Source organism: Lithobates pipiens, unplaced genomic scaffold (genome assembly GCF_037356315.1).
Source record: "Lithobates pipiens isolate NorthernLeopardFrog02 unplaced genomic scaffold, aLitPip1_a1.2 Scaffold_13, whole genome shotgun sequence".
Lineage (NCBI taxonomy): Eukaryota > Metazoa > Chordata > Amphibia > Anura > Ranidae > Lithobates > Lithobates pipiens.
Genome location: NW_027507718.1, coordinates 72,725,866 through 72,753,745, shown reverse-complemented (window position 1 = coordinate 72,753,745; position 27,880 = coordinate 72,725,866). Strand labels below are relative to the sequence as shown.

General features: G+C 45.7%; 1 protein-coding gene across 3 annotated transcripts in view; it reads left to right on the top strand.

Moving 5' to 3' along the window:
• The window catches only part of LOC143974111 (E3 ubiquitin-protein ligase TRIM32-like), a 76,658-nt gene extending 51,324 nt beyond the window's left edge, over nt 1–25,334 (top strand). For all 3 annotated transcript variants that reach the window (XM_077475193.1, XM_077475194.1, XM_077475192.1), the window contains one exon: nt 24,817–25,334. In XM_077475193.1, coding sequence (XP_077331319.1) covers nt 24,817–25,182 — 366 coding nt within the window. In that variant the 3' untranslated portion in view covers nt 25,183–25,334. The remainder of the gene's footprint in view (nt 1–24,816) is intronic.
• Nucleotides 25,335–27,880: the final 2,546 nt, after the last annotated feature.

The window sequence follows — 27,880 nt, the reverse complement described above, 5'->3', positions numbered from 1 at the left end:
TCTCCTGAGTGACACTGCTGACTGCAAGCTCTATTGTTAAAGATGGACCACTAGCTATATAGGTGAGGTGAATATCACGGTGTATACTGCGGTCAGGGCACGCAGACAATAACAAGAAAACAGCAGAGTTAAAGGGGTATATACAGATGTATACTGTGCTGTGCTGGAGGCACACACAACTTCCAATAACTCCAGCAAATGACAATCGGGCTCAAATAGAGAACAGCTATGTAGGTGTATATAGTGGTATGTACTGGGTACAGAGCACGCAGACAGCACGCACTAACACTACTGACTGCAAGCTCTATTATTAAAGCTAGATCACTAGCTATATAGGTGAGGTGAATATAGTGGTGTATACTGCGGTCAGGGCACAGACAGTAACCACTACACAAGAGCAAAATAGTAAATCAGCCAAAAACGATTGGTGTGTAACTGTGTTGAAGGTACACAGAACACCCACTGCTTCAGATGCTAACAAACACTACACGAGGCCGCCTGAAAGGCAGCTTTATATAGTGTGGGGCATGCACTACACAGTCTGAGCTATGATTGGCCACAGGCAGGATGCCTGTGGCCAACCATTGCTCTTCCCGCTACTGGCGCTGCGATTGGCCAAGCATGCGGGGTCACAGTGCATGCTTGGCCAATCGTGAGACAGCAATGCATTGCGCCATCGCAGTGCATTGTGGGCCACACGAATTTTGCCGCGAACGGCCCAAACGTTCGGAATTCGGCGAACGCACGAACGACCGATGTTCGAGTCGAACATGCGTTCGACTCGAACACGAAGCTCATCCCTAGTCCTGATGGTATGAAAAGGCAACCTAGGTCCTGTAAAACTAGGCCATGTCCCCAACGAGTTTCGCTCCATCGTGATCAAGTTCCGGGGGGCAGAGTGAAACATGTTGGGGTGGCTTATGGGACACTATTCCTGGTACATTGTGACATTTGGCACCGAGATGAGCTACGTTCCTGGCCGGCACTCCCAGCAGTTGGCATTGTATGAGGGCCCTCCAAAGCTTGAGCGGTACCTATACTTTCTATTTGGCTCACTGTGTATTTAGTTTTGTGGCTGGAGCAGAGCTTTTATTGGCACACCACACTAATAACAAAAACAGATGAATATATTGTAATAAAGATTTTAAAAAATGCACTTTCAGAAAGTTAAAGTGATACTAAAGGCTCCATACTAAAGGATAATGCACAGATCAGCCCCTTCCTCTTCTAGAGTCCCCTAACAGAGCAGTCCATTCCTTGTCTCCTGCATGTGCCCCCATAGCAGGCCATGTACTATAGGGAAAAATGTGTGGGTGTGCTCCCAAGCCGGGCTGTGTGCGCCCATATACACACACAGATGTTCAGCCTTGCTCCTTGTTCCCTGCTCACGGGATTTGACTGACAGCAGCGGGACATACTGTCTGTGTGTCCTGTGAGAAGAGGAAGAAAGGTGAGCGGAGCTGCAGATGGCCACAGCACTGGATTGAGAGATGACTTGGGAAAGTGTTTAGGGAGGTTTGGGGTGGAGGAACAGCTAGTGGAAGGTTATTACCCTAATGCAGAGAATGCATTAAGATAAAAAAATCTTTTCACTTTAGAACCACATTAAACAGGGTAAATAAATTGTGCAGAAAAAATAATGGAGATACACTCACATACACGCACACTCAAACCAAAAAAAAACTTAAAGTAGTAGTAAGGCTTAAAGTGTTAAAAACCCACAACAGTAAAATCAGATTGTATATGCAGTAAAACATGCTTGTTATTGTTGTTGTTGCTTGTTATTGTTGTTGTTGTGTAAAAAGGCTGTTTGATCCTCCCCTTCTTTTCACAGTCCCTAGTCCATCTGCTGATAGTACAGAGCTTTGGGGGTACTCTGCACATGCTCAATTTGGTGTGTATTGCTAGAGAGTTTTTTTTCTTGGGAGGGTGCATGTGATGAGCACAGGGCCAATCAGCCCTGTCCAGACAGAGGGTCAGGAGTCCTGCAGCCTCATAGGACAGTCAGAGAAGAATGAAAACTCCTCCTGCAAGCTTTAAACAGACACTGATAGAAGTCATAAGACTGCTATTAACTGCTGATGAGAAAAAGTATTTAGCCGTTCATATTTACTAAAATAATTGCATTTCTATGTTCTGTGTACTGTAGGAGACCACATGTATTTAATGCAGGCTCCTGGGTTTAGTAACACTTTAATTTTTATTAACCTTAATGCATTTACAGCATTAAGGTAAAAAAAACACCATCGTACGTGTGTCACCCCTCCCCCCGATCCTCCCCAAACACCCACCTGCCATGTTGTCACTGGTGTTGGCTATGGGATTGATCTGCACTGATCCCCGAACTTCTGTATTGAAGTGCGAACTTCCTTCCAGAATACACTGAGGGCAGTGGAGCACTAGATTCCATCTGCTGTCAGACGTATTTTTGGGAGGAGGGAGCAGGGATGTTTCTTGTCGGTGCTGTGTGTCTACGGATGCACACAACCCCATATAGTAGTGCGCACCCACAGGTGTCTCTTTGCTCCCTTATAAAGGTAAAAGAGACACAAACAAACAACACAGGGGGCAAGCACCTTTGGGACCTCGAATACAGTTTCAAAAGAAACAATTTCAAGATCAAAGATAGGTGAAAATAGGCATGTCTAGACTCTCATTTACAATTTAAAATTGCTTGCCATGGAACCTGGAAGCTAGTAGAGATTACTGGAGTAGCTGTGACTATAACCATGATTTCCAGCCTCTAGAGCAGTGGTCATCAACCCTGTCCTCAGGGCCCACTAACAGGCCAGGTTTTATGTATTACCTTTGGGGAGATGCAGACTAGAATACGGCAATCACTGAGCAGCAAATGATATCACCTGTGATGTATTTCAGTTATCTTGCAAAACTGGCCTGTTAGTGGGCCCTGAGGACAGGGTTGATGACCACTGCTCTAGAAGCATCCCACAGATATGTTATATGCAAATAAATGTGTGCAAGTGTACCTCTGTGCTACCCAATGGTATATGTATAGTCACATTGGTCCAAGCTTGAAATAAATACCATACCTAGAATTCTTCTTTAAAAATTGTTAACATTTAAACCTGGGACTTCAATTAGTAAAATATTCTAATGGTTTTTGCATGGTGTATTTAATGGTCAAATACAGACCTGTCCTGCTCAGACCAAACTGCAGGGTTGCTTATCCTTCCTTGTCCAGCTACGTTCACTTCCAAAACACATGGCCATCTTCCTCTTAGATGTTTTTGTGTGTGAATTCTCACCTCTGGGTCCTTCCTGGGAGAATCGCCTTTTGTGGAGTGAAGCTGAACTTGGGCCAGTGTGCCCAGTGACAATTTCAATGACCCTTAGAAAATCTCAATCCAGCCCCCCATTTGTTCTTGTTTTTAAATTTTAGGGGAAAGACAGACTGGCTTTTATTATGTGTGGGGTCAGAGAAAAACCTTTGACAATAAAGACGGCATTGCATTTAGAATGCCTTTATTACAAATGCTATAATAAACTATACTGCAGCTAAGATCTCTGATCACACGGGCAACCCTAACACAAGTCTCAGGGAAATCCAATGCCATTGTAGGCCAGTATGAGTCTTTCAGCATTTGATGTGTTTGAGTAACATAATCTCACATGAGCTTTACTGAGTGCTGTCATACAATGTGGTTAGCACTTGGAATTTTCTGTTGTTATTGACTTTGCCAGCTTTGAGTTGCTAGACAAAACACTTGTCAAAACATGTTTTAATAACTTGTTAGTCTATACAGCATTTTTTGTGTAACTGATAAATGTTCTTATTTTATACAATGAGTAGTTGGGATGGGCTGCACAATCTTTTCCTGGCAAAGTGTTTTAATGCCTTATGTGGATATGTTTTTTGATTACCACCAACTGTCAAAAGTTCTTCAAATGAAAAAGTGTTCAGATTTAAAGAAATTCTGAAACTGATGTTTGTGATTAAAGCCCAATTTTAGCTTTAACAAATACACATTTATTTTCCCAACTGTTTTTAAAATAAAAAAGTATCCTTAGCTTAAATATTCCCCTTTTCTGTGGTGCTGTTCCCTACAGACTTCCTGCTCTGTCATTCCTTGTTAGTCCTCCTCTGGGTTGAAGGAGCTCCATTCAACACATGTCTTGTGACCCAAGGGTATCAATGGCCCAGCCCCTGAGGGTGTGTCATCAAGCTGCCCTCAATGCGAATAATTGTCACCAGTACACCAAGAATTCCTCAAAGGGGTCCAAAGCCTTATTACATGGTCACATGGTACATACACAGGCAACATTTTGGAGCCACGCAGGGCCCCTTCATCAGGCAAGTGACAAAGCTGCCCTGGACTAATAAGAGAATGCTTCAGATAATGGTGCTATGTCCTTATGTGCCATTTTCTGCAGTATTAAGTACTAGGCATCTGCCAGAGGAAGAGGATCTGTGATGTCGCATTATCATAACGCGGATCCGTGAAAAATAGGTATGTATTTGGGGGGTCTAAAAGGTTTATAAAAGATGAAATTCAACTTTAAAACCTATGTCACATGGGAAATCCTGTCACTAGCAACAATTCACTGGTGACAGGATCACTAACAGACCATAGATCTCTTGTTGTGTAGGCGTTCCCTGGCTAGCTGGACCAGGTAGATATCAGTCTCTGCATATATATATATATATATATATATATATATATATATATATATATATATATATATATATATAAAAGCAGTGTTATGAGCTAGCAAGGCAGCAATTCCATTAAGATAAATATAAAGGCCCATGCGCACAATCAGACTTTTTGACAACAAACATGCAAATCAGCTGTTTTAAGGCAACATCCGACCATGTGTACGCTCCAACGGACAAAATTTTTTGGTTTGCATTGGACAAATGTTAGCTGTACAAACAGACAAACTTTTCGACAACATAAGTCTGATGGAGCTAAGTCCGATCGTGTGTACAGAAAACCATCTGACTTTACAAACATGCATGCTCAGAACCAATGCAAAAGATCAGACAACAATACAGAAGTTGGCCAAAGGTGGCGGTAAAGAGCAGAAAAACAATGTGATTTGGTGAAAATTGGCTGAAAAAGTTTGATTGTGTGTACGCTTAACAAGTTCATGGCCAATGCCCTTTGTACAGAAATCCACTGGAAAGTTTGTTTAAAGTCCGATCGTGTGTATGAGGCTTAAGACTCTTCTCTGTGATTCTGCTGCTGACAATTTGCCATTAGCTGCAGAATTGCCATGTGACATTGGCCTAAGGCTTATAAAATTGGGCAGCATAGAAGTGATTTTACAGATTCAGCTAGGTGTCAGATAAAGCCTAAAATAATGAAATGGTGTAGCACCTACATTCCTTTTGATGGTCAATGCAGGTTGTATTATACTGTACTATACATGCAGTATAGGGTAATCTAAGATTTTTATGCAGGGCATAGAAATAGTTTATTCCTGGTTTGAGGCAGCCCCAAACAAACAATGTAGGGACAGCATATAGAGGGATAGAAAAAGTCAAGATCTTACCCTTTGCATCAACTAACAGAGCTACACTGCTGCATCAAGGCACCTCTATAAAGTGTATACTTGCACATGGGCAAGCAAAAGCCCTGTTTTTAACCTGAGGCTTGGATGTTGAAAAAGTTTAGTTTTTAGCTGCCTAGTTGGAAAGTGTGCTGGGGAACTTTTGTAATACTCTGTATATTGCAAAACTTGATCAGGGACATTTGGTTAGTTTGTTGCCATTATGATTTAACCACTTGCTTACTGGGCACTTAACCACTACAGCCCCGGACCAATAAACACCTTAAGGACCAGAGGTCTTTTTCCAATTTCGCACTGCGCTGCTTTAACTGGTAATTGCGCGGTAATGCAATATTGCACCCAAACGAAATTTGCGTCCTTTTCTTCCCACAAATAGAGCTTTCTTTTGATGGTATTTGATTTGACTCTGCGATTTTTATTTTTTGTGATATAAATGGAAAAAGAGCGAAAATTTTGAAAAAAAAAAAAAGATATTTCTTCTTTTTGTTATAAGAAAAATCGAATAAACTAAATTTTAGTCATACATTGAGGGCAAAATGTATTCAGCCACATGTCTTTAGTAAAAAAAATGTCAATAAGCGTATATTTTTTGGTTTGTGCAAAAGTTATAGCGTCTACAAACTAGAGTACATTTTCTGGAATTTACACAGCTTTTAATTTATGACTGCCTATATCATTTCTTGAGGTGCTAAAATGGCAGTAGACACCCCAAGGAAATTGCTGATGGGTATGTTGAGCCCATTGAATATTTTTTTTTTTGTCCTAAGGGATTGAATAATGACAAAAAAAATAAACATTTTCAAAAAGTTGTCACTAAATGATATATTGTTCACACATGCCATGTAGTGATGGCCGAACGGTTCGCCCGGCGGTCGTTTCGCGGCGAATTTCCGACATTCGCGGTCCGCACGTTCGAACGCCTTTTTCCGTCGTTCGCCGCGGCGGACTTACGTGTTTAATGTATACAAGAACTTTAACCTTTGGTGACACGTTTATCATGTGATACAGGACAGCCAATTGAGACATGACAGCACATGGACACTTGTACATTCCCCCTAACCTATAAATACACCCGATCCGGTGGCCATTTTACATTCTTTCTTCTGTTACGATAGGGACAGGTTCCTGTGTGGAGTAGGGAGAGATAAACCACTAGCTATTTGGTACACAAAAGTTCTTTTCAGGACTGGTATAGGTGTTAGGTGTTGATAGGTTTGCTGTGCTGCTGATTCTTGCAGCAGCCTGAGTGTCTTTTGTTAGTTTAGAGAAAGGGAAAGGACGGTGTATGCTACAGGGACAGCCAGATTAGTCTTTCATCATCATCATCATCATCATCATCATTAGCTGTTACTATCAAGGTCCACAAAAGAGCTGTTCCAGTAACCACTAATCGTTCTCTTTTTTTGCCAATTTGTATAGGGACAGGAAGGAAGCAGTGTTGTCAGGCAGTGAGGGTAATTTTAAAGACTTGCTGTTATTATTAGTTCCACAAAGGTTCTTTTCAGGACTGGTATCAGTGGTACAGTAATAGGCTTGTACATGTATAATATTCTTTCTTCCAAATATAGAAAGGATATTATACTTGACTGCTGCCCTTCTGCTGCAGTCTGCTAAACATTCACAACTCACTTGTTCCACAAAAGTTCTTATAAGGACTGGTAACTTGGTATAGGGTGCTACGGTACATAGGCTTGAGTGCGGTACAGTCTGCTGTTCTGTAAGGACCGCTATCGGTCCACAATAGATAGGGTTGACGTGCACCACTGCTGACCGCTCACCTATACTGCAGCAGTCCTTCAGCGGTATAGGGACTGACGTACAGTCTGCTAATCACTAACACACAACCTGCTTGTTCCACAAAAGTTCTTATAAGGACTGGTAACTTGGTATAGGGTGCTACGGTACATAGGCTTGAGTGCGGTACAGTCTGCTGTTCTGTAAGGACCGCTATCGGTCCACAATAGATAGGGTTGACGTGCACCACTGCTGACCGCTGCCCTATACTGCAGCAGTCCTTCAGCGGTATAGGGACTGACGTACAGTCTGCTAAACACTAATACACAACCTGCTTGGTCCACAAAAGTTCTTATAAGGACTGGTAACTTGGTATAGGGTGCTACGGTACATAGGCTTGAGTGCGGTACAGTCTGCTGTTCTGTAAGGACCGCTATCGGTCCACAATAGATAGGGTTGACGTGCACCACTGCTGACCGCTCACCTATACTGCAGCAGTCCTTCAGCGGTATAGGGACTGACGTACAGTCTGCTAATCACTAACACACAACCTGCTTGTTCCACAAAAGTTCTTATAAGGACTGGTAACTTGGTATAGGGTGCTACGGTACATAGGCTTGAGTGCGGTACAGTCTGCTGTTCTGTAAGGACCGCTATCGGTCCACAATAGATAGGGTTGACGTGCACCACTGCTGACCGCTGCCCTATACTGCAGCAGTCCTTCAGCGGTATAGGGACTGACGTACAGTCTGCTAAACACTAATACACAACCTGCTTGGTCCACAAAAGTTCTTATAAGGACTGGTAACTTGGTATAGGGTGCTACGGTACATAGGCTTGAGTGCGGTACAGTCTGCTGTTCTGTAAGGACCGCTATCGGTCCACAATAGATAGGGTTGACGTGCACCACTGCTGACCGCTCACCTATACTGCAGCAGTCCTTCAGCGGTATAGGGACTGACGTACAGTCTGCTAATCACTAACACACAACCTGCTTGTTCCACAAAAGTTCTTATAAGGACTGGTAACTTGGTATAGGGTGCTACGGTACATAGGCTTGAGTGCGGTACAGTCTGCTGTTCTGTAAGGACCGCTATCGGTCCACAATAGATAGGGTTGACGTGCACCACTGCTGACCGCTGCCCTATACTGCAGCAGTCCTTCAGCGGTATAGGGACTGACGTACAGTCTGCTAAACACTAATACACAACCTGCTTGGTCCACAAAAGTTCTTATAAGGACTGGTAACTTGGTATAGGGTGCTACGGTACATAGGCTTGAGTGCGGTACAGTCTGCTGTTCTGTAAGGACCGCTATCGGTCCACAATAGATAGGGTTGACGTGCACCACTGCTGACCGCTCACCTATACTGCAGCAGTCCTTCAGCGGTATAGGGACTGACGTACAGTCTGCTAATCACTAACACACAACCTGCTTGTTCCACAAAAGTTCTTATAAGGACTGGTAACTTGGTATAGGGTGCTACGGTACATAGGCTTGAGTGCGGTACAGTCTGCTGTTCTGTAAGGACCGCTATCGGTCCACAATAGATAGGGTTGACGTGCACCACTGCTGACCGCTGCCCTATACTGCAGCAGTCCTTCAGCGGTATAGGGACTGACGTACAGTCTGCTAATCACTAACACACAACCTGCTTGTTCCACAAAAGTTCTTATAAGGACTGGTAACTTGGTATAGGGTGCTACGGTACATAGGCTTGAGTGCGGTACAGTCTGCTGTTCTGTAAGGACCGCTATCGGTCCACAATAGATAGGGTTGACGTGCACCACTGCTGACCGCTGCCCTATACTGCAGCAGTCCTTCAGCGGTATAGGGACTGACGTACAGTCTGCTAAACACTAATACACAACCTGCTTGGTCCACAAAAGTTCTTATAAGGACTGGTAACTTGGTATAGGGTGCTACGGTACATAGGCTTGAGTGCGGTACAGTCTGCTGTTCTGTAAGGACCGCTATAGGTCCACAATAGATAGGGTTGACGTGCACCACTGCTGACCGCTCACCTATACTGCAGCAGTCCTTCAGCGGTATAGGGACTGACGTACAGTCTGCTAATCACTAACACACAACCTGCTTGTTCCACAAAAGTTCTTATAAGGACTGGTAACTTGGTATAGGGTGCTACGGTACATAGGCTTGAGTGCGGTACAGTCTGCTGTTCTGTAAGGACCGCTATCGGTCCACAATAGATAGGGTTGACGTGCACCACTGCTGACCGCTGCCCTATACTGCAGCAGTCCTTCATCGGTATAGGGACTAAGAGTTTTGTCACAGGGTCATTTAAAAAATGACAGGCAGAGGAAGAGGCAGGCCCTTCCGCAGGGGTGGTAGGGGTAGGGCAGGAGCAACAGGCTTGAGCCAAAGTGGGAAGTTGCAGAAGGTGCGTTCAATTACTTTAAAGGATGCACCAGACTTGGTTGAGTGGCTCGCTCAGCCTTACTCTTCTGCACCCTCCTCATCCTCTCGATCTGCACCCTCTTCTTCACTCTCTGCTATGTGCACCCCCAAAGACACTACCACCAACAACACGACCACCACCACCACCACCACATACCTTCCGCTTGAGTCACTGGAATTATTTTCCGATCCATATCAAGAGGACATTTCTGATGCGCAGCCACTCTTGGTATTGGATCAGGAAGAGGAGGTAGCAACAAGCGCTACTCAGCAGTCTGACGCCAGTACCCAGATCAGCCCAAGGAGGAGGTTGGTCCCCGGTGTTGCTGCCTACTCCGAGATCTCTACTTATAGCGGTGGGGAAGGTGACGTTGATGATGACGTGTCTAGTGATGTCACGTGGGTGCCCACAAGAGAGGAAGAGGAGGGGAGTTCAGAGGGAGATATGGACCAGCAGATAGGGAGGAGAAGCAGCAATGACTTACATTGCACAGCAGGGACAAAGCAGACTGCAAATGTATCAGGAGCGAGTCATCGACCATGTACGGTCACATCTGGCGCTCCCAGGACACCGGCACATGGCTCCGCAGTGTGGGCTTTTTTTAACGTGTCCGCTGCTGACAATAGCGTTGCCATCTGCAATCTTTGCAGTCAACGCGTTAGTCGCGGTAAGCCCAATACTCACCTAGGGACGACCGCCTTAAGAAGGCACATGAGCAGCCATCACCGAGCCCAGTGGGAGCAACGGAACACACAAAGCCACACTGCAGGCTCTCACCGTCCAGCCTCGTCTTCTACTTCTCCTTCTCCTCTCTCCTCACAATTGTCCTCCACTCCACCTTCCATCACGCCAAGCTCACATTTTTCTGCAAAAAGGCAGGCTTCCGTGGGCCTAATGTTTGAGCGTAAAAAAATGATGACGCCGGATAACCCTCTTGCCCAACGGTTGGCGGCTGGCTTGTCAGAACTCATAGCCCGCCAACTACTGCCATATAAACTGGTGGACTCGGAGGCCTTTCGCAAATTTGTGGCCATTGGAACACCACAATGGAAGGTCCCAGGAAGGAAGTATTTCTCAGAGAAGGGCATCCCAGAGCTATATGGCCATGTTCAGCGGCAAGTGAATGTATCTCTGGCACACAGTGTCGGTGCCAAGATACATCTGACCACAGACACGTGGTCTAGCAAACACGGGCAGGGAAGGTATATCAGTTTTACTGCCCACTGGGTGAACCTTCTGACGGCCGTCAAGCATGTAACCCGTGGCACCCGTGTAGATTTGGTTTTACCGCCACGGATTGCATGCAGGCCTGACTCTTCTTCTCCTCCTCCTACTCCATCCTCCTCCCTCTCCTCCTCAGCTGCCTCCTCCTTTTCCGCTGCTAGCGTCTCTTCCACTGCACCGCCCAAGCTCCCCAGAACCTATTCCACATGCCAGGTGAGACGTTGCCATGCCGTGCTGCGTCTGTTGTGCCTGGAAGCAAAGAGCCACACTGGCCCGGCACTCCTTTCAGCTTTGCGTTCACAGGCAGATGAGTGGCTAACACCGCTCAATTTGACAGTTGGTAAAGTGGTGTGTGACAACGGTGCCAATCTGCTTAGCGCATTGAAACAGGGCAAAATCACGCACGTGCCGTGCATGGCACACGTCTTAAACTTGGTCGTGCAGCGATTCCTTGTCAAATACCCTGGGGTCCAGGACATCTTGCGGCAGGCAAGGAAAATCTCGGCCCATTTCAGAAGATCTTACACGGCCATGGCTCGCCTTGCTGACATTCAGCGGCGACACCATCTGCCGGTCAGACGTCTTATTTGCGATTGCCCGACGCGATGGAACTCAACCTTCTATATGCTTGATAGGCTGCTCCAGCAGAAACGTGCAGTTAACGTCTACCTGTATGAACTCTGCGAAAGAAACGGTTCTGGGGAGCTGGGTTTTTTTTCACCGCGCCAGTGGCTGCTCATGCGCGACACATGCAGACTTCTGCGGCCATTTGAGGAGATCACCAAACTGGTCAGTCGCAGCCATGGCGCCATCAGTGACATGGTACCTTATGCCTTCTTTCTGGAGCGTGCATTGCGTCGTGTCATTGATCAGGCTGTGGAGGAGCAGGAGCGGGAAGATGAGGAAGTCGCAATGCTGGATGAATTCCCAGGGGGGGCTACTCTATCTGAGACAAGTCAACAACAGGAGTCTGATGAGGAGTCAGAGGAGGATGGTGCCGGGGCGGATGAGCAGGAGCAAGAAGAGCATGCTTTAAACCTTTCTGGGATCCCTGTTGTGCGAGGATGGGGAGAGGAGAATGAAGAGGACGACATTATCCTGGATGATGAGCAGGAGCCAGGCCACCACACCGCTTCCACTTTAGTGCAAATGGGGGCCTTCATGCTCCAGTGTTTTAATAGGGACCCCCGTATAAAAAGCATGAGGGTCAAGGACCAGTACTGGGTGGCAACGTACTTAGACCCCGGTACAAACACAAAATGGCGGAAATGTTACCGCCGTCGCAGAGGGCTGTCAGAATGCAGCACTTCCAGGCCTTGCTTCGAGAAATGCTGCATTCTGCTTTTGCGTGCGCTGGCAGAGGAGCAATTCCCACTCCCAGAGAAGGATTTGCGGGTACCAATCCAACAGCGCCTGCAAGAAGAGGCCGGTTTGAAGATGTGTTGGTGACTTCGGATATGAGGTCATTCTTTCAGCCGACCCATCGACAGGTGTCATCCGGATCCAGCATCAGGGAACGCCTAGACCGTCAGGTGTCCGACTACATTGGGTTAACGGCCGATGTGGACGCTCTGAGGAGTGATGAACCCCTAGACTACTGGGTGGGCAGGCTTGACCTCTGGCCAGAGCTTGCCCAATTTGCAATCGAACTGTTGGCTTGCCCCTCATCCAGTGTCCTGTCCGAAAGGACGTTCAGCGCAGCAGGGGGGATTGTGACCGATAAGCGTACTCGCCTAGCTCACCACAGTGTTAACTACCTCACATTTCTAAAAATGAATGAGGCATGGATCTCGGAGGAATTCAACACATGTGATCAGTAGACCATGTATATGTCTATAAACAATTTTTGGAATCAAGCACACAGACCTTCTTAATTCATTTGGCTCACTTCCCTGACCCAAAAAAGCACACCGTACTATATGCCCCTACCCTCCTCTTTGAAGAGGTTGAGCGGTGTCATATTTCTACTGGGGCTGCTTATTATGAGGGGTTCCCACCATCCCTGTGCTGTGCTGACTTCCTCCTGGGTGTTCTTATTATGAGGGGCTCCCACCATCCCTGTGCTGTGCTGACTTCCTCCTGGGGGTTCTTATTATGAGGGGATCACACCATCCCTGTGCTGTGCTGACTTCCTCCTGGGGCTGCTTACGGTGCTGCTGTCAGCGCTGTATGTCACGGAGCTGCTGTCAGCGCTGTATGTCACGGAGCTGCTGTCAGCGCTGTATGTCACGGAGCTGCTGTCAGCGCTGTATGTCACGGAGCTGCTGTCAGCGCTGTATGTCACGGAGCTGCTGTCAGCGCTGTATGTCACGGAGCTGCTGTCAGCGCTGTATGTCACGGAGCTGCTGTCAGCGCTGTATGTCACGGAGCTGCTGTCAGCGCTGTATGTCACGGAGCTGCTGTCAGCGCTGTATGTCACGGAGCTGCTGTCAGCGCTGTATGTCACGGTGCTGCTGTCAGCGCTGTATGTCACGGAGCTGCTGTCAGCGCTGTATGTCACGGAGCTGCTGTCAGTGCTGTATGTCACGGAGCTGCTGTCAGCGCTGTATGTCACGGAGCTGCTGTCAGCGCTGTATGTCACGGAGCTGCTGTCAGCGCTGTATGTCACGGTGCTGCTGTCAGCGCTGTATGTCACGGAGCTGCTGTCAGCGCTGTATGTCACGGAGCTGCTGTCAGCGCTGTATGTCACGGAGCTGCTGTCAGCGCTGTATGTCACGGAGCTGCTGTCAGCGCTGTATGTCACGGAGCTGCTGTCAGCGCTGTATGTCACGGTGCTGATGTCAGTGCTCTGTATTACGGTGCTGCTGTCAGTGCTCTGTATCTCCTGCACCCTCTTGTTTGCCTACCCTGGTCCCTGACCTTCCCTCTCCTCCATTGCCTTCATTAGCTCCATAGTCCTGAATTGTCAGAACAATTTCCCAAATAAAAAAAAAATGCTTGTAGTTATCGATCCCAAATTCACCTCATACATGTATTATGCTATTGTCCAGGTGGTGGGACTACGTGCTACCCCCTAATAATTACCCCGTGGCCGCAAATTCGACCTAAAGGTTTGCGAAATTCGCCTCCCATTGAAGTCAATGGAGCCCGCGGCGAACGGTCGTTTTCGCGAACGTTTGTGTCCGTTCGCGTTTCGCGTTCGCGAAACGTCCCGTCGGAAGTTCGTCCATCACTAATGCCATGGTTATATGTGAAATTGCACCCCAAAATATATTCCGCTACTTCTCCCGAGTATGGGGATACCACATGTGTGGGACTTTTTGGGAGTCTAGTCGCGCACGGCACCCCGAAAACCAATCGCTGCCTTCAGGATTTCTAAGGGTGCAAATTTTTGATTTCACTCCTCACTACCTATCACAGTTTCGAAGGCCATAAAATGCCAAAATAGCACGAAACCCCCCGAATAACCCCATTTTGGAAAGTAGACACCCCAAGCTATTTACTGAGAGGCATGTTGAGTCCATGGAATATTTTATATTTTGCCACAAGTTGCGGGAATATTACAAACTTTTTTTTTTTGCACAAAGTTGTCACTAAATGATATATAGCTCACACATGCTATGGGCATATGTGAAATTACACCCCAAAATACATTCTGCTGCTTCTCCTGAGTACAGGGATAGCACATGTGTGGGACTTTTTGGGAGCCTAGCCGCGTACGGGACCCCAAATTCCAAGCACCGCCTTCAGGATTTCTAAGGGCATAAATTTTTTATTTTACTCCTCACTACCCATCACAGTTTTGAAGGCCATAAAATGTCAAGATGGCACAAAACCCCCCCAAATGACCCCATTTTGGAAAGTAGACACCCCAAGCTATTTGCTGAGGGCCATGTTGAGACCATTGAATATTTTTTTTTGTCCCAAGGGATTGAATAATGACAAAAAAAAAAATTTTTTTACAAAAAGTTGTCACTAAATGATATATTGCTCACACATGCCATGGTTATATGGGGAATTGCATCCCAAAATATATTCCGCTACTTCTCCCGAGTATGGGGATACCACATGTGTGGGACTTTTTGGGAGTCTAGTCGCGCACGGCACCCCGAAATCCAATCACTGCCTTCAGGATTTCTAAGGGTGCAAATTTTTGATTTCACTCCTCACTACCTATCACAGTTTCGAAGGCCATAAAATGCCAAAATAGCACAAACCCCCCAAAATGACCCCATTTTGGAAAGTAGACACCCCGAGCTATTTACTGAGAGGCGTGTAAAGTCCATGGAATATTTTATATTTTGCCACAAGTTGCGGGAATATTACAAACTTTATTTTTTTTGCACAAAGTTGTCACTAAATGATATATTGCTCACACATGCTATGGGCATAAGTCAAATTACACCCCAAAATAAATTCTGCTGCTTCTCCCGAGTACGGGGATACCACATGTGGGGGACTTTTTGGGAGCCTAGCCACGTACGGGACCCCGAAAACCAAGCACTGCCTTCTGGATTTAAATATAAAATGCTACCAAAAAAACTGTTAGCGATCGCAGGGATCAGGCCTGACTCTGCGAACGCTGCAGTTATGTGTTTAGTGTTTTGTAAGTGACAGTGATCGATCGATACTGCACTTGGGTGGGCTGGGCAGAGGGGCAAAAATGCAGGTGCTAGCAGGTATCTGGGCTGATCCCGCTAACAATGCGTTTTTTTGGAACCCTAAACTGCTGGGGACGCTAGTATAGATCTGATCAGATCAGATATTGATCTGTTCAGATTCTATACCACTATGGGAGGTGTATGCTTTGCGTGTGGGTGTTAGCGGTACTGGCACTAACCTAGTGGGGCGACGCAGACCCTGACCCTAAAACCTAATTGATATCACCCGCCGGGTGATCAGGGGGTTAAACCTTTATTGGGTAATAAATGGTGGGTGCCCTGATGCTATAAAAAGCAAACTAACCAGAGTCACCCGTAACACTTATACGGTGATCAGTGGTGAAAGGGTTAACTAGGGGCAATCAGGGGGTTCAAATTTTTATTAGGTAGTATATGGGGGTCCCTGGCGCTATATAAAAACCTGACGGGGAACCTAAATAACTAACTGGCTAACCAGCGTCACCAGTGACACTTATACTGTGATCGCTGGTGAAAGGGTTAACTAGGGGCAATCAGGGGGTTAAAACCATTATTGGGTAGTATATCGGGGTACCTAGCGCTATAAAAACCTGGCGGTGAACCTAAAAAAATAACTAGCTACCTAGCGACACTAATGCAGCGATCAGAAAAATGATCGCTTAGTGACACTGGCAAAAGGGGGTGAAAGGGTTAACTAGGGGCAATCAGGGGGTTAAAACCATTATTGGGTAGTATATCGGGGTACCTAGCGATATAAAAACCTGGCGGTGAACCTAAAAAAATAACTAGCTACCTAGCGACAGTAGCGACACTAATGCAGCGATCAGAAAAATGATTGCTTAGTGACACTGGCAAAAGGGGGTGAAAGGGTTAACTCTAGGGGCAATCAGGGGGTTAAATCTTTATTGGGGGGTGATAGGGGGCTAAGCTGGACCTAACACTAACTGCCCTGACAGTTTTTACTGTTACAACTGACACTGAATGCAGTGATCAGTAAAGAAATGATCAATGCAATCAGTGACACTGTGACTGGGGGGGGGGGCAGTTTGTGTGCCTGTGTGTACCTACATGTCAGTGTAGTGTTGGTGCACACTTACTTTTAGTCTTCTCCTCGTAGTCCGGTCAAAAAGACCGCCCCGAGGAGAATGACATCACTTCCTCCTTCCTGTGTAAATACACAGTGGGAGGAAGCTTCTCATTGGCCAGGAGCGATCCAGAGGGGGTGGCCAGAAACCAACGGCCATCCCCTCATCACGGATCGCTCCTGGAGCGAACCAGACCGCCGTATCCAGCGGGAGAGGGTCCGATCGGACCCCCCACCCGCTGGAAGGCAGGCACGTACATGTACGTGCTTGTGCCTGCCTGTGCCATTGTAATGACGTACAATGGCAATACGGCGGTCCTTAAGTGGTTAAACACCCTTCCTGCCCAGACCAATTTTCAGCTTTCGGTGCTCTCACAATTTGAATGACAATTACTCAGTCATGCAACACTGTACCCAAATGAATTTGTTGTCCTTTTTTTTCCCCACAATTAGAGATTTCTGTGACAAAATTAGGCAAATTATTAATTTTTCTTCATAAATTTTGGCCACAATTTATACTGCTACATGTCTTTGGTAAAAATAATCCAAATTAGTGGATATTATTTGGTCTTTGTGAAAGTTAGAGAGTCTACAAGCTGTGGTGCGAATCATACAAAATTGATCACATCTGATGTACTGGTGGCCTATCTCATTTCTTGTGACCCGAACAAGTCAGGAAAGTACAAATACCCCCCAAATTACCCATTTTTGGAAAGTAGACATTCCAAGGTATTTAGTAAGAGGCATGGTGAGCTTTTTGATGTTGTCATTTTTTCCCCACAATTCTTTGCATAATTAAGATTTTTTATTTTTTTCCACAAAATTGTCATTGTAATAGGTTATTTCTCCCATGTGGCATATGTATACCACAAATACGTGGCACCGATGACAGATGGCACTAATACGTGGCACCGATGATGCACGACACTGATGGCAGATGGCACTGATAAGTGGCATTGATGACAAGTGACACTGACAGGTGGCACTGATGACACGTGACACTGACAGGTGGCACTGATTACAGATGGCACTAATATGTGGCACTAATGACAGATGGCACTATGTGGCACTGATGACAGATGGCACTGTGGACAAATGGCACTGACAACAGGTGGCACTGGGGACAGATAGCACTAACAGGTGGCACTGGGGGGAGGATGGCACTGGGCGAGGATGGCACTGGGCGAGGATGGCACTGGGCGAGGATGGCACTTTTTTTTTTCACTTACGGCCGCTGCAGCCCTTCATCTCTCCCCTCTCACACGTTGTCTGTGAGAGGAGGGAGAGCGGCGCTGAGAGATGATCTCATATGTTTACATATGAGATCATCTCTCATTGGATAGGCCGATCGCGCTGTAAACGTCCGCTGTGATTGGCCGTTTACAGCGATCTGTGTTTGCCTGTCTCCGGGGGACACGGCAAACACAAAACTTCCCCGATGTGCGCCCGCGGCGGCGCGCATTGTGGAAATAAACACGAGGACGTCCAGGGACGGCCTCCCGGACGAGAGCGTCCACTCTATAGCCGTCATTTGGCTATAGGGCGGGTGGGAAGTGGTTAAAAAGAGTAAACACAGTTGATTGATTATAAATGGCTTCAGCCAAACATTAACTATGAGTGAAAGAAAAGTTTCCTGACAGGCTCCATGGCAGCATACGTGTGGGTTAGCCCCGCCTCCATAATTACCCAATAGGACCTCTACTCCCATAAATCTTTGCTCCAGGCTGCTATCCGTGTTCCTTTTTTGTCCTCCTCCATAGGACAGGTGTTTCCTATCTGAAGAGATCTTCACTACGATCAAGTTGGCCGACTATCAAGCTTTTGTTCCTCCGATAGGCCCTGTCTGTTAAGCATGGGTATGGAGTGTATGGCAGAGTAGCGCTGAAGACTTTGTTTATCCGAAGATAAGTGCGCACGGCTTTTTACCTGCTATGTAAGGTGGCCATTATCTGCCCGGTGGATCGGTGGTGTGTGCTTGAACCTGTTCGGCCAGACGATCGTTGGTGGAGTGGTGAGCTGTAAAAATTCAGTTTTTCATGGCAGCAGTGTTTATGTGTTTTCTTTTCTACCTGTGTCTTTTCATATGCCAGCTGGTTCTTGTGTATAGGCGCTGACGCTTCCGCGTTCCAGCAGCCTTTCTCCCCCTGTTTCCGGGTCCAGCGCTGCGTTCTGCGCATGCGCGGACCCAAATCCAAAGCGAGGCTTGGTTCCCGCGCATGCGCGCGGGCATCTCGCGTCTGACGCCGCTGATGACGTCATGGGCGCCATATTTAAAACACAGTGAGAGATGTCAGAATTTGGGAATGATTGCAGGAGATTCAGCGACTTCCCGGGGCTATTCTCTGGTTGGTGTAAGGTAGGTTTATGATCTGCTCTGATGTATTGTTGCTCCTGTGTTTTGTATGGCTGCTTATGAGGGTCTATTGTTGTTACAGTCAGCGTTCTTAGTCATGGATGCCTCACTGCCTACTAGTGACCTGCCCGCTTGTAACAGGTATGTGCATGGCTGGATTGCTGTGTATTTGTGGAGTATTCCTTAGCATTTGATACCAGCCTGGTCTGTATCTCTCTCTTTTCTTGTGTATTTCCTTATAGCCCTTCTAGGTCTGAACCGCATTACAGTGCGCATAGTCGCAGTGGATCGTTAAAATCGCACCACCGTAAATCATCGTCAAAGTCTGGTTACCGTAGGTCTTCCAGATCTGAACAACGCAGTGGTCACTCGCATTCAAGCAGAGGACCAGATAATTCATGTTGGGGCTGTAAGATGCCCATCCCATCAGACAAATCGCTTTGTGATCATTGCTTCTCTAAAGTCGCAGATGAAAGAGATGGTGCGGATAAACGCTTGGAATCTATGGTGAGAAGAGTGGTAAAGGAATCCCTGCAGCAGAGGGAAGCTCATCACGCTATGGAATCCCCCTCAGACCCATTATGTCCTTCAGGAGGTGAAGGGCTCTTACAAGAGACTGGGGAATCTTCTCAACCAAGCCACCACTCTGTGCTCTTGTCTGACAGCGAATCGGATCCAGAGGATCCAGGAGTAGGATTTGATTATGCTTTAGTACCTGCTCTTGTCAAGGCAGTGAAAGAAGCTTTAAAATGGGAAGAACCCACTACTTCTCCCCAAACAAAGAAAGTTTTTCAAACAACTCAAAAGGGAACGGCAACATTTTCCTTTCCTATCTGAATTGGGAGAAATCATTACTGAAGAGTGGAGCAAGATTGATAGGAAGAGCTCCATGCAATCAAAGGTGTCTAAATTGTACCCCTTTAAGGAGGATGATGTGAAGCACCTTGAATCAGCTCCTCTGGTAGACGCAGCACTTATGCGTTTAGTCAAATACGTGACTCTCCCTTTGGAAGACACAGTATCTTTCAAAGATCCGTTAGAGAGAAGAATTGACTCAGATCTGAAAAGAATTTATCTAACTTCAGGGATGGCTTGTAAACCAACTTTGGCTTTAGCCGCAGTCTCAAAGGCTATTGAAACATGGGCCGACAATGTTGAAGAGTTCTTGAGAGGTATCTCAGTGAATACGGCTAAAGACTCTCCCATTCAGGAGATCAGAATGGCATCAGCCTTTTTGGGGGAGGCATCTATTGACATTACCCGCCTTCTGTCTCGGGCTATGTTGGCAGCAGTCTCGGCACGCCGTGCTTTGTGGCTCCGTCCCTGGTTGGCGGATCCAACATCTAAGCAGGCATGGTGTCGTATACCATTTGAGGGAACCTCCTTGTTTGGTAATAAACTAGATAGCGCCATATCCCGGGCCACAGGTGGGAGGTCTGGGTTCCTCCCTCAAGACAGACGCCTTCAAAACCAAAAACGTATTTTTCCAAGAAGGCAGACCTCGGATCGTGCTAGAGAAGCGCGCAGTTATAGACCCGGCAGGGAGTTCTCTAGATCTTGGAGGTCCAGACAATCCTCCCTTAAGAAAACCTCAAAGGGGGCTTCCGCAGGTAATCAAGATTCTACCAAATCTTTTGAATTTGGGCGGCCTCAATTCAAGATTATTGGACCGTCATGACGGTTTCCTCGGGTCACAAGTGGACTTTCATCAACACTCCGAGATTAAGGTTCATTCCTACAACAATTCCAGGCTCAGAGGAAAAAGAAACAGGTCCTATTGACCTACGTAAGTTGTTTGCTGGATCAAGGCGCAGCCGTGCCCGTGCCAGAAGACGAACGTGGCGAAGGCATGTATTCCCCTCTGTTTATGGTTCAGAAAAGAAATGGCGCATGGAGGCCGGTGATAGATTTGACCTTCCTCAATTTCCTCATTCGCAAGGAAAAGTTCAAATGGAGTCTCTTCTTACAATCCAACAGTCGGTGCAGCTAGGGGATTGGTTAATCTCAATCGACTTGAAGGACGCATACTTTCACGTGCCAGTAGCAAGGGATTTCCAGCAATTTCTCCATTTCGCAGTTGGCAATCAACACCTCCAGTTTACCTGTCTCCCATTCGGGTTGACAACATCTCCTCGGGTCTTCTCCAAGGTACTCCTAGCGATAGTAGCTCTTTTACGAGTCAAAGGAGTTCGTCTCCATCATTATCTGGACGATTTGCTCTTATTATCTCAGGACAGAGATCAAATTCTGGTTCACAAGAGTTTAGTCATCTCCACTCTACAGACGTTTGGTTGGCTCCTGAACCTAGAGAAGAGCCATCTGGTTCCAACTCAAGTGATCGTGTTTCTAGGGGCTCAGTTTGACACATTAAAAGGCACTATCTCTCTGCCAGAGGAAAAAATCTATGTTATCCGGGACAGGATTCACAAGGCTTGGGAATCATCTCATCTTTCGGCTCTTCAATGCTTGAAAGTGATCGGCCCAATGACGGCCACCATCCCTATGGTGAAGTGGGCCCAGTGGCACACTCGTCCCTTCCAGAAAGGGTTTCTGCAACAGTGGGACTCGTCCAATCAATCACAGCGCATACTCCTTACACCAGCGATGAGGATGTCTCTCCTCTAGTGGCTTCAAGGGAAGAATCTACGCAACCATCATTCGATAATCCCCATTTCCTGGGTGATAATAACCTCAGATGCCAGCAACAAAGGTTGGGGCGCTCATTGCCTTACGGAAGTAGCTCAAGGAAGGTGGTCGTTCCCGGCGCTGTGTGTAGTCTCCAACATCCTGGAGTTGAGAGCAGCCTTTCAAGCACTAATAGCATTTCGCCATCTGGTGGCAGGGTCTTCAGTAATGCTGAGACTGGACAACACAACTGCGGTGGCCTATATAAAGAAACAAGGAGGGACTCGCAGTTGGTCTCTACTACGAGAAGTAGAACTGATAATGAACTGGGCTCAGAAGAATGTGGTCAACATTTCTGCTGTATACATCCCGGGGGTCCAGAATGTTCAAGCAGATTTTCTGTCAAGGGTCAAAATAGACAACAACGAGTGGTCCCTTCACAGGGATGTCTTCGAGTGGCTTCTGACTCTGGGAGTATCTCCAGAGGTCGATCTGTTCGCTTCGCCGTACAATCGCAAGATGCACAGATACTACTCGAGGTTCAGGGATCCTCAGGCGTTCGGGATAGATGCTCTCACGGATTGTTGGAAGTTCCAGAGAGCCTACGCCTTCCCTCCAGTTCCTGTAATCCTACAGTTCCTTCGGAGGCTCAGAGGGGAGAAGGTGGAAATCATTGCGATAATACCATTCTGGCCCAACAGGCCTTGGTTTCCTCTGCTGTTGCTCCTCAGCTATCAGGACCCAGTTCCCCTGCCTCTCAGGCCAGATCTACTGTCTCAAGGCACACTGTTACACCCATACCCATCCTGTCTACACCTCAGGGCATGGTTCTTGAGAGGGGAAGGCTAGAAGCTCTAGGTTTCCCAGAAGAAGCGATTCCAACCCTTCTTAGTGCTAGACGGAAGAGTACCAATAAAGTGTACGAACGTATATGGGCCAGGTTTATGGGCCACATGTCTTCTAGATCAAATTCATATAATTCTCCGGCAGTTCAAGATATCTTGTCTTTCCTTCAGTCAGGGTTAGACTTGTCTCTGGCAATAGTTCTCTTAGAGTACAAGTTTCAGCCATTTCAGCCTTTACAGGAGTCTCGTGGGCGAATCATACATTAATACAACAATTCTTTAAAGGAGCCATCAGGCTTAGGCCTCAAAAGAGGCCCAGGTTTCCCAAATGGGACCTTCTGTTAGTATTGGACTTTCTTTCTGATCTTGGGAAAGGTTTGGATGCTCCCCTGTCTTTAGGAGATCTCACTATCAAGACGGTTTTTCTGGTAGCAATAACTTCAGCCAAAAGAGTGTCGGAAATTAGGAATCTTGGGTCAGTTGAACCATTTCTATCTTTCTTTCCGGACAGAGTGGTCCTGATCCCTATGCTTGGATCAAATCCAAAAGTCACATCAGTATTTCTCGAAAATCAGGAGATCGTGCTACCTACGTTTAGAATGTCAGACAACCAAGAGATTCATCCCCTGGATGTTGGTCGCACCTTGAAACAATATCTGGACGCTACAGCCTCGTTCAGACGAACAGACTTTCTTTTTGTCCTTCTTCATGGCAAAAATAAAGGGATGCGAGCATCAGTAAGATCGATCTCATCTTGGGTGGTCCAAACGATTCAAAGGGCATACAAGGCAAAGGGCATGGTTCCTCCTGAGGCAGTGACAGCTCATTCAACTCGGGGCATCTCGATCCCTTGGGCAGCAGTTCGACATGTCGCACCAGAAGTTATCTGTAGAGCAGCTTCCTGGTCTTCAATTAATACCTTTGTTTCCCATTATTGTGTAGAGCCAGCTGCGCTTTCTTCTGTTAATTTTGGTTTACAAGTATTGTCAGTGGACAATGAAAAATAAAATTCTAGTTTCTTTGCTCAACATTTTTAGCCCACCCGGGTGTGTTTGGCGAGTTATTTCCCACACGTATGCTGCCATGGAGCCTGTCAGGAAAAAGGAAAATTTATATCAAATACTTACCGTAATTTTCCTTTCCTGATGGGCTCCATGGCAGCAGGAGTTCCCTCCCAAATGTTGGAGTAGGCTAGTTACGGAACACGGATAGCAGCCTGGAGCAAAGATTTATGGGAGTAGAGGTCCTATTGGGTAATTATGGAGGCGGGGCTAACCCACACGTATGCTGCCATGGAGCCCATCAGGAAAGGAAAATTACGGTAAGTATTTGATATAAATTTTCCTTTTTTTGTGTTATTCATATTCTCTGAAAAATGGCCAAGAAATCGAAAATTCTGCCGGGTATGACCAGAGGTAACTTATGAGCACAACTGTATATATTTTTTTTCCTTTTGGCTATTTCAAATTTCTATTTGTAAAACCTCATATATTGGTTAAATAAATAGCACGTTAACTCTAATATCAAATCCTGTGAAATGGTTAATTACAAGAAATAAAAATACAAGTGAAACCTATAAATCTCATATACGTGAAAACACCACTATAGTGCTAGTGTTCAGATGTAAAAAAATTCAAATTATCAAACAAATGTCCATCAAAAGGTGTATATCAAATTTTTCAAGAAAATGTCCATCAAACATGAATAATAGTATTATTTCACTCTCCTCAAATTTTAAAGGTCCAATTCTTTATTGTGTGCACGCTACTCAACACCTATCCTGTGCAAAATCCTCCAACATCCAAATTTCTCACTCACCAAAGTGACATATAATATGAGCGGAATCATCCAGTACACCAGTGAGCCTGTCTCCACTTAAAATGGGATATCCCCTCACACTCAGTTAGGAAATTAAAGAAATGCTATCATTGTGCAACATGTTTATTCATTAATGCATTAAAAAAACACCCACTTAACAAATGCTAACTCACATATAAAAATGCCTCCAAACGGCACTGAGTCTATCCAGCAATCTGTATTGTTGGCTTGCATGCCGTGCAGAGGAACCGGTGTGCGTCTCAAATCTCGGATTCGGTGGTACCAAAGGCAGGAAGTGACGTGTGCATCGCACAACTATTTCTCTATTTAACCCACTGTGAAGGAACCATAGCTGCTGCAAAATCACACAGTATATTTGATACATCTTTATTTTTTCATTTGGATTTTTGTACTGGTGACACATTTTTTATTATTACATTTGTAAAACCTATTAAAAAATAAGTGCTTTTGATCTCTCTTTAGACATAGTACTAGTCCTGATAAATGCCTATTTTATAAGTCTAAACTTATGGATGGTTACTGCTGCAAGTATACAGTGACAGTACAATAAACATATTCATGAATGTTGTGTCTTTCAGGATGACGACCTACTAGTAACTGAAGGACAACTCTTTGGACAACACTCAGGTGGCTGCCTTAAAGTTATAGATAATGATCGATCTATTAAAAAAACAATAGGACCACAATATGGACACAAGTTCAGTTTTGTAAACCCATCTGGAGTCTGCGTGGATGGAAATGGCAACTTTTTCATAGCAGATAGATGGAAGAACAACGTCACCATGTTTAATCCAAACTCAACTCTGATGTCTACAGTTGTGACACATGACCTAGAAGGTCCTAGTGGAATTACCATCGCAAACAAAGACCTTCTAGTTGTGACAGACTGTTACCATCATACTGTAAAACTATACAAATATAAACAGGGAATACTGCTCCATTAGGAAAAGAAACTGAAAAAAAAAAGCATGTAGCAAGCAGCATTATTCAAGATTAATGTGTACAACACAACATATATTAAAACCAAAAAGTCACTGCAAAGCAAATGAGCAAATGTGAAAAATAAATGTCTGTAATTACCTCTGATATGCCTAAACTGAACCCCTGACAAATTATTTCCAAGTCATGTTTTTTGAGCCTAGCTTGTTGTAGTCAATTCTTCTACCCCGTGTCCTTTAAAATGAAACTTGGCAAAAATCATCTTACAGTTCATCTCTGAGCAAAACCCAAGCCCATCTCTGTACATAAAACACCCTCCATATTTTTTTTTTTTTAAGGCATTGTCTAGCAGTTATTAGTTTTAATCACCTATGTCCACCATCTAGACAATCAATAAAATGCACCCACAGCAAGTAAGCATTAACATACTTTTTTATTAAGTTTTAAGAAAGTATCCAAGCAATAAAGAATGTTAAACAGATAAGCAATACATTTCAATATACAAAGGTTGTTAAAAGAAGCAATACAATGCAGCTAAAACAGCTTGAAGAAAAGAGGTATGAGGCAATGGAAATAACTACAGACAATGCAGTATCCAAGTAGCACATTATAAAAGCAAATCCATGATATATTTTGAGATGTACAGATGTCATTGAGAACTGGGAAATATCATCATCGCTGGAGTGTCATATTGGGAGTACAATGATTTAAGAAAAAAAAAAAAAAAAAAAAAGGTATTCAGCAGTAGTAACGATGTGTATTGTCAGCCAGCTGGTTCATATTTATTAAGTCTTAAACACCAATCTATCCACAGTGTTCAAAATACAAATATGGGGGTAGCTTCAATCGGCAGAATGAAGAAAAGAACCCAGAAGAAAAGAGTAAGAATATCAAGGACTGTATTTTCCTAATTCTAATATCCACCAGCTTTTCTAATACTAAAAGAAATATTTCTGACATAGGCTGGAATAAAGAAGATGTTTCAAGAGTCACGTTGCTGCTTTAATGCATAAATGTATCAGTAGAGCAGTAGGGCAGTGGCCAGTGTCAGTAGGGCAGTGGCCGGTGTCAGCAGAGCAGTGGCCGGTGTCAGCAGAGCAGTGGCCGGTGTCAGCAGAGCAGTGGCCGGTGTCAGCAGAGCAGTGGCCGGTGTCAGTAGAGCACTGGACGGTGTTAGCAGAGCAGTGGCTGAGGGCAGTGGCTAGTGTCAGCAGGGCAGTGGCCGGTGTCAGTAGGGCAGTGGCTAGGGTCAGTATTAGAACATAGATTACTATGGTGCTTTATTGGCAGACAGGCGTAACAACATTGGAGCCATGTCCTTTTACAGACATCCAGGGCAGGTTGATTAACACTGGACTGAAACATAAAAAGTGAAAAAAAAATTGAGATTTGAGGGAGTTGCACTTACTTTTGCTTTGTGCCTCCTATCTTGCTTTAGCCTCTAGCACTTAATACAGTCTCTCTTCTCCTGGGCACCATCCTTGTCCTCTAGTGCTCCTGCTATGTGATGCTCCCAGTTCTGTTCTCCTTGCGCCACCAGGACACTAGCCATCGCCGAGGAAGCAAGGTAACCAGGAGAACTTTTCCCCTCTTTGCCCACGTGACTCCCCTTCGGCTAATAGCAGTGCCACCCAGGGATTCGCAGAGACATTCTCGAAGGGGCGGGGCTGGTGTCCCCCCAGCGCCCAATCTCCTCCACATCATGACGCTACATGGATCATTGCTACATCCCTAGCACTTGTGACGTTAAGGATATTGGGCATCAGGGGGGACATTGGAGCCACTGATTGTTCTTTTACTGACAACCAGTGCAGATCATTGAACACATACTGAACGGTCAGCCATGTGGGAGAGGATTGGATGAAACCAGTGGCGCCCCTCTCAATGTGGCTCCCCAGGGCACATGACCCCCCTGCCCCCCCCCCCTAGTTTCGGTCCTGGTTATACAAGCTGTACACTCACTACTTTACATTGTAGCAAAGTGTAATTTCTTCAGCGTTGTCTGAAAAGATATAATAAAATATTTACAAAAATGCGAGGGGTGTACTCACTTTTGTGAGATACTGTATATTAGGTTGTCCTTTTATGATAGGTGTATACTCATTTACTGTATACTCATCTCAACGTTTCATTTGTTATAAATTAACAGTCTGTTAGAATATGGCCCCTTTCACACTGGGGAGGCACGGACATCGGCGGTAAAGCAGCGGTATAGCCGTGCTGCCCCATTGAGTTCAAAGAGTAGGAGCGGTTTAGGAGCTGTGAATACACCGCTCCTTCACCGCTCCAAAGATGCTGCTAGCAGGACTTTTTTTACCGCCCTGCTCCAGTGTGAAAGCCGGTGAAAGGAGACGCTTTTTTTCAGGCGCTATACAGGTGCTATTTTTAGCGCTGTAGCGCCTGAAAATGCCTCAGTGGGAAAGGGGCCTAACAGTAGATGGATAAAAAATAAAAAATTACTGGTGAAAGTGTATACAGCCAAAATAAGCTTTGTAAGTGTAGTGTAATATGATGCATCAAGCTAAGCAACAATCAATTATCTTGAATGTAGAATCTGTCCCTCTTTAACCCCTTCCTGTCCACAATTTGTAAAATATTATTCCTCTGCACAATGCTCCATTAAGAACCATTTATTCCCTTTGAGATCTAGCAGCCGGCAGTTTGCTTGGCTGTTTGCTCTCAATCCTGGCTGTCAGTAACAGA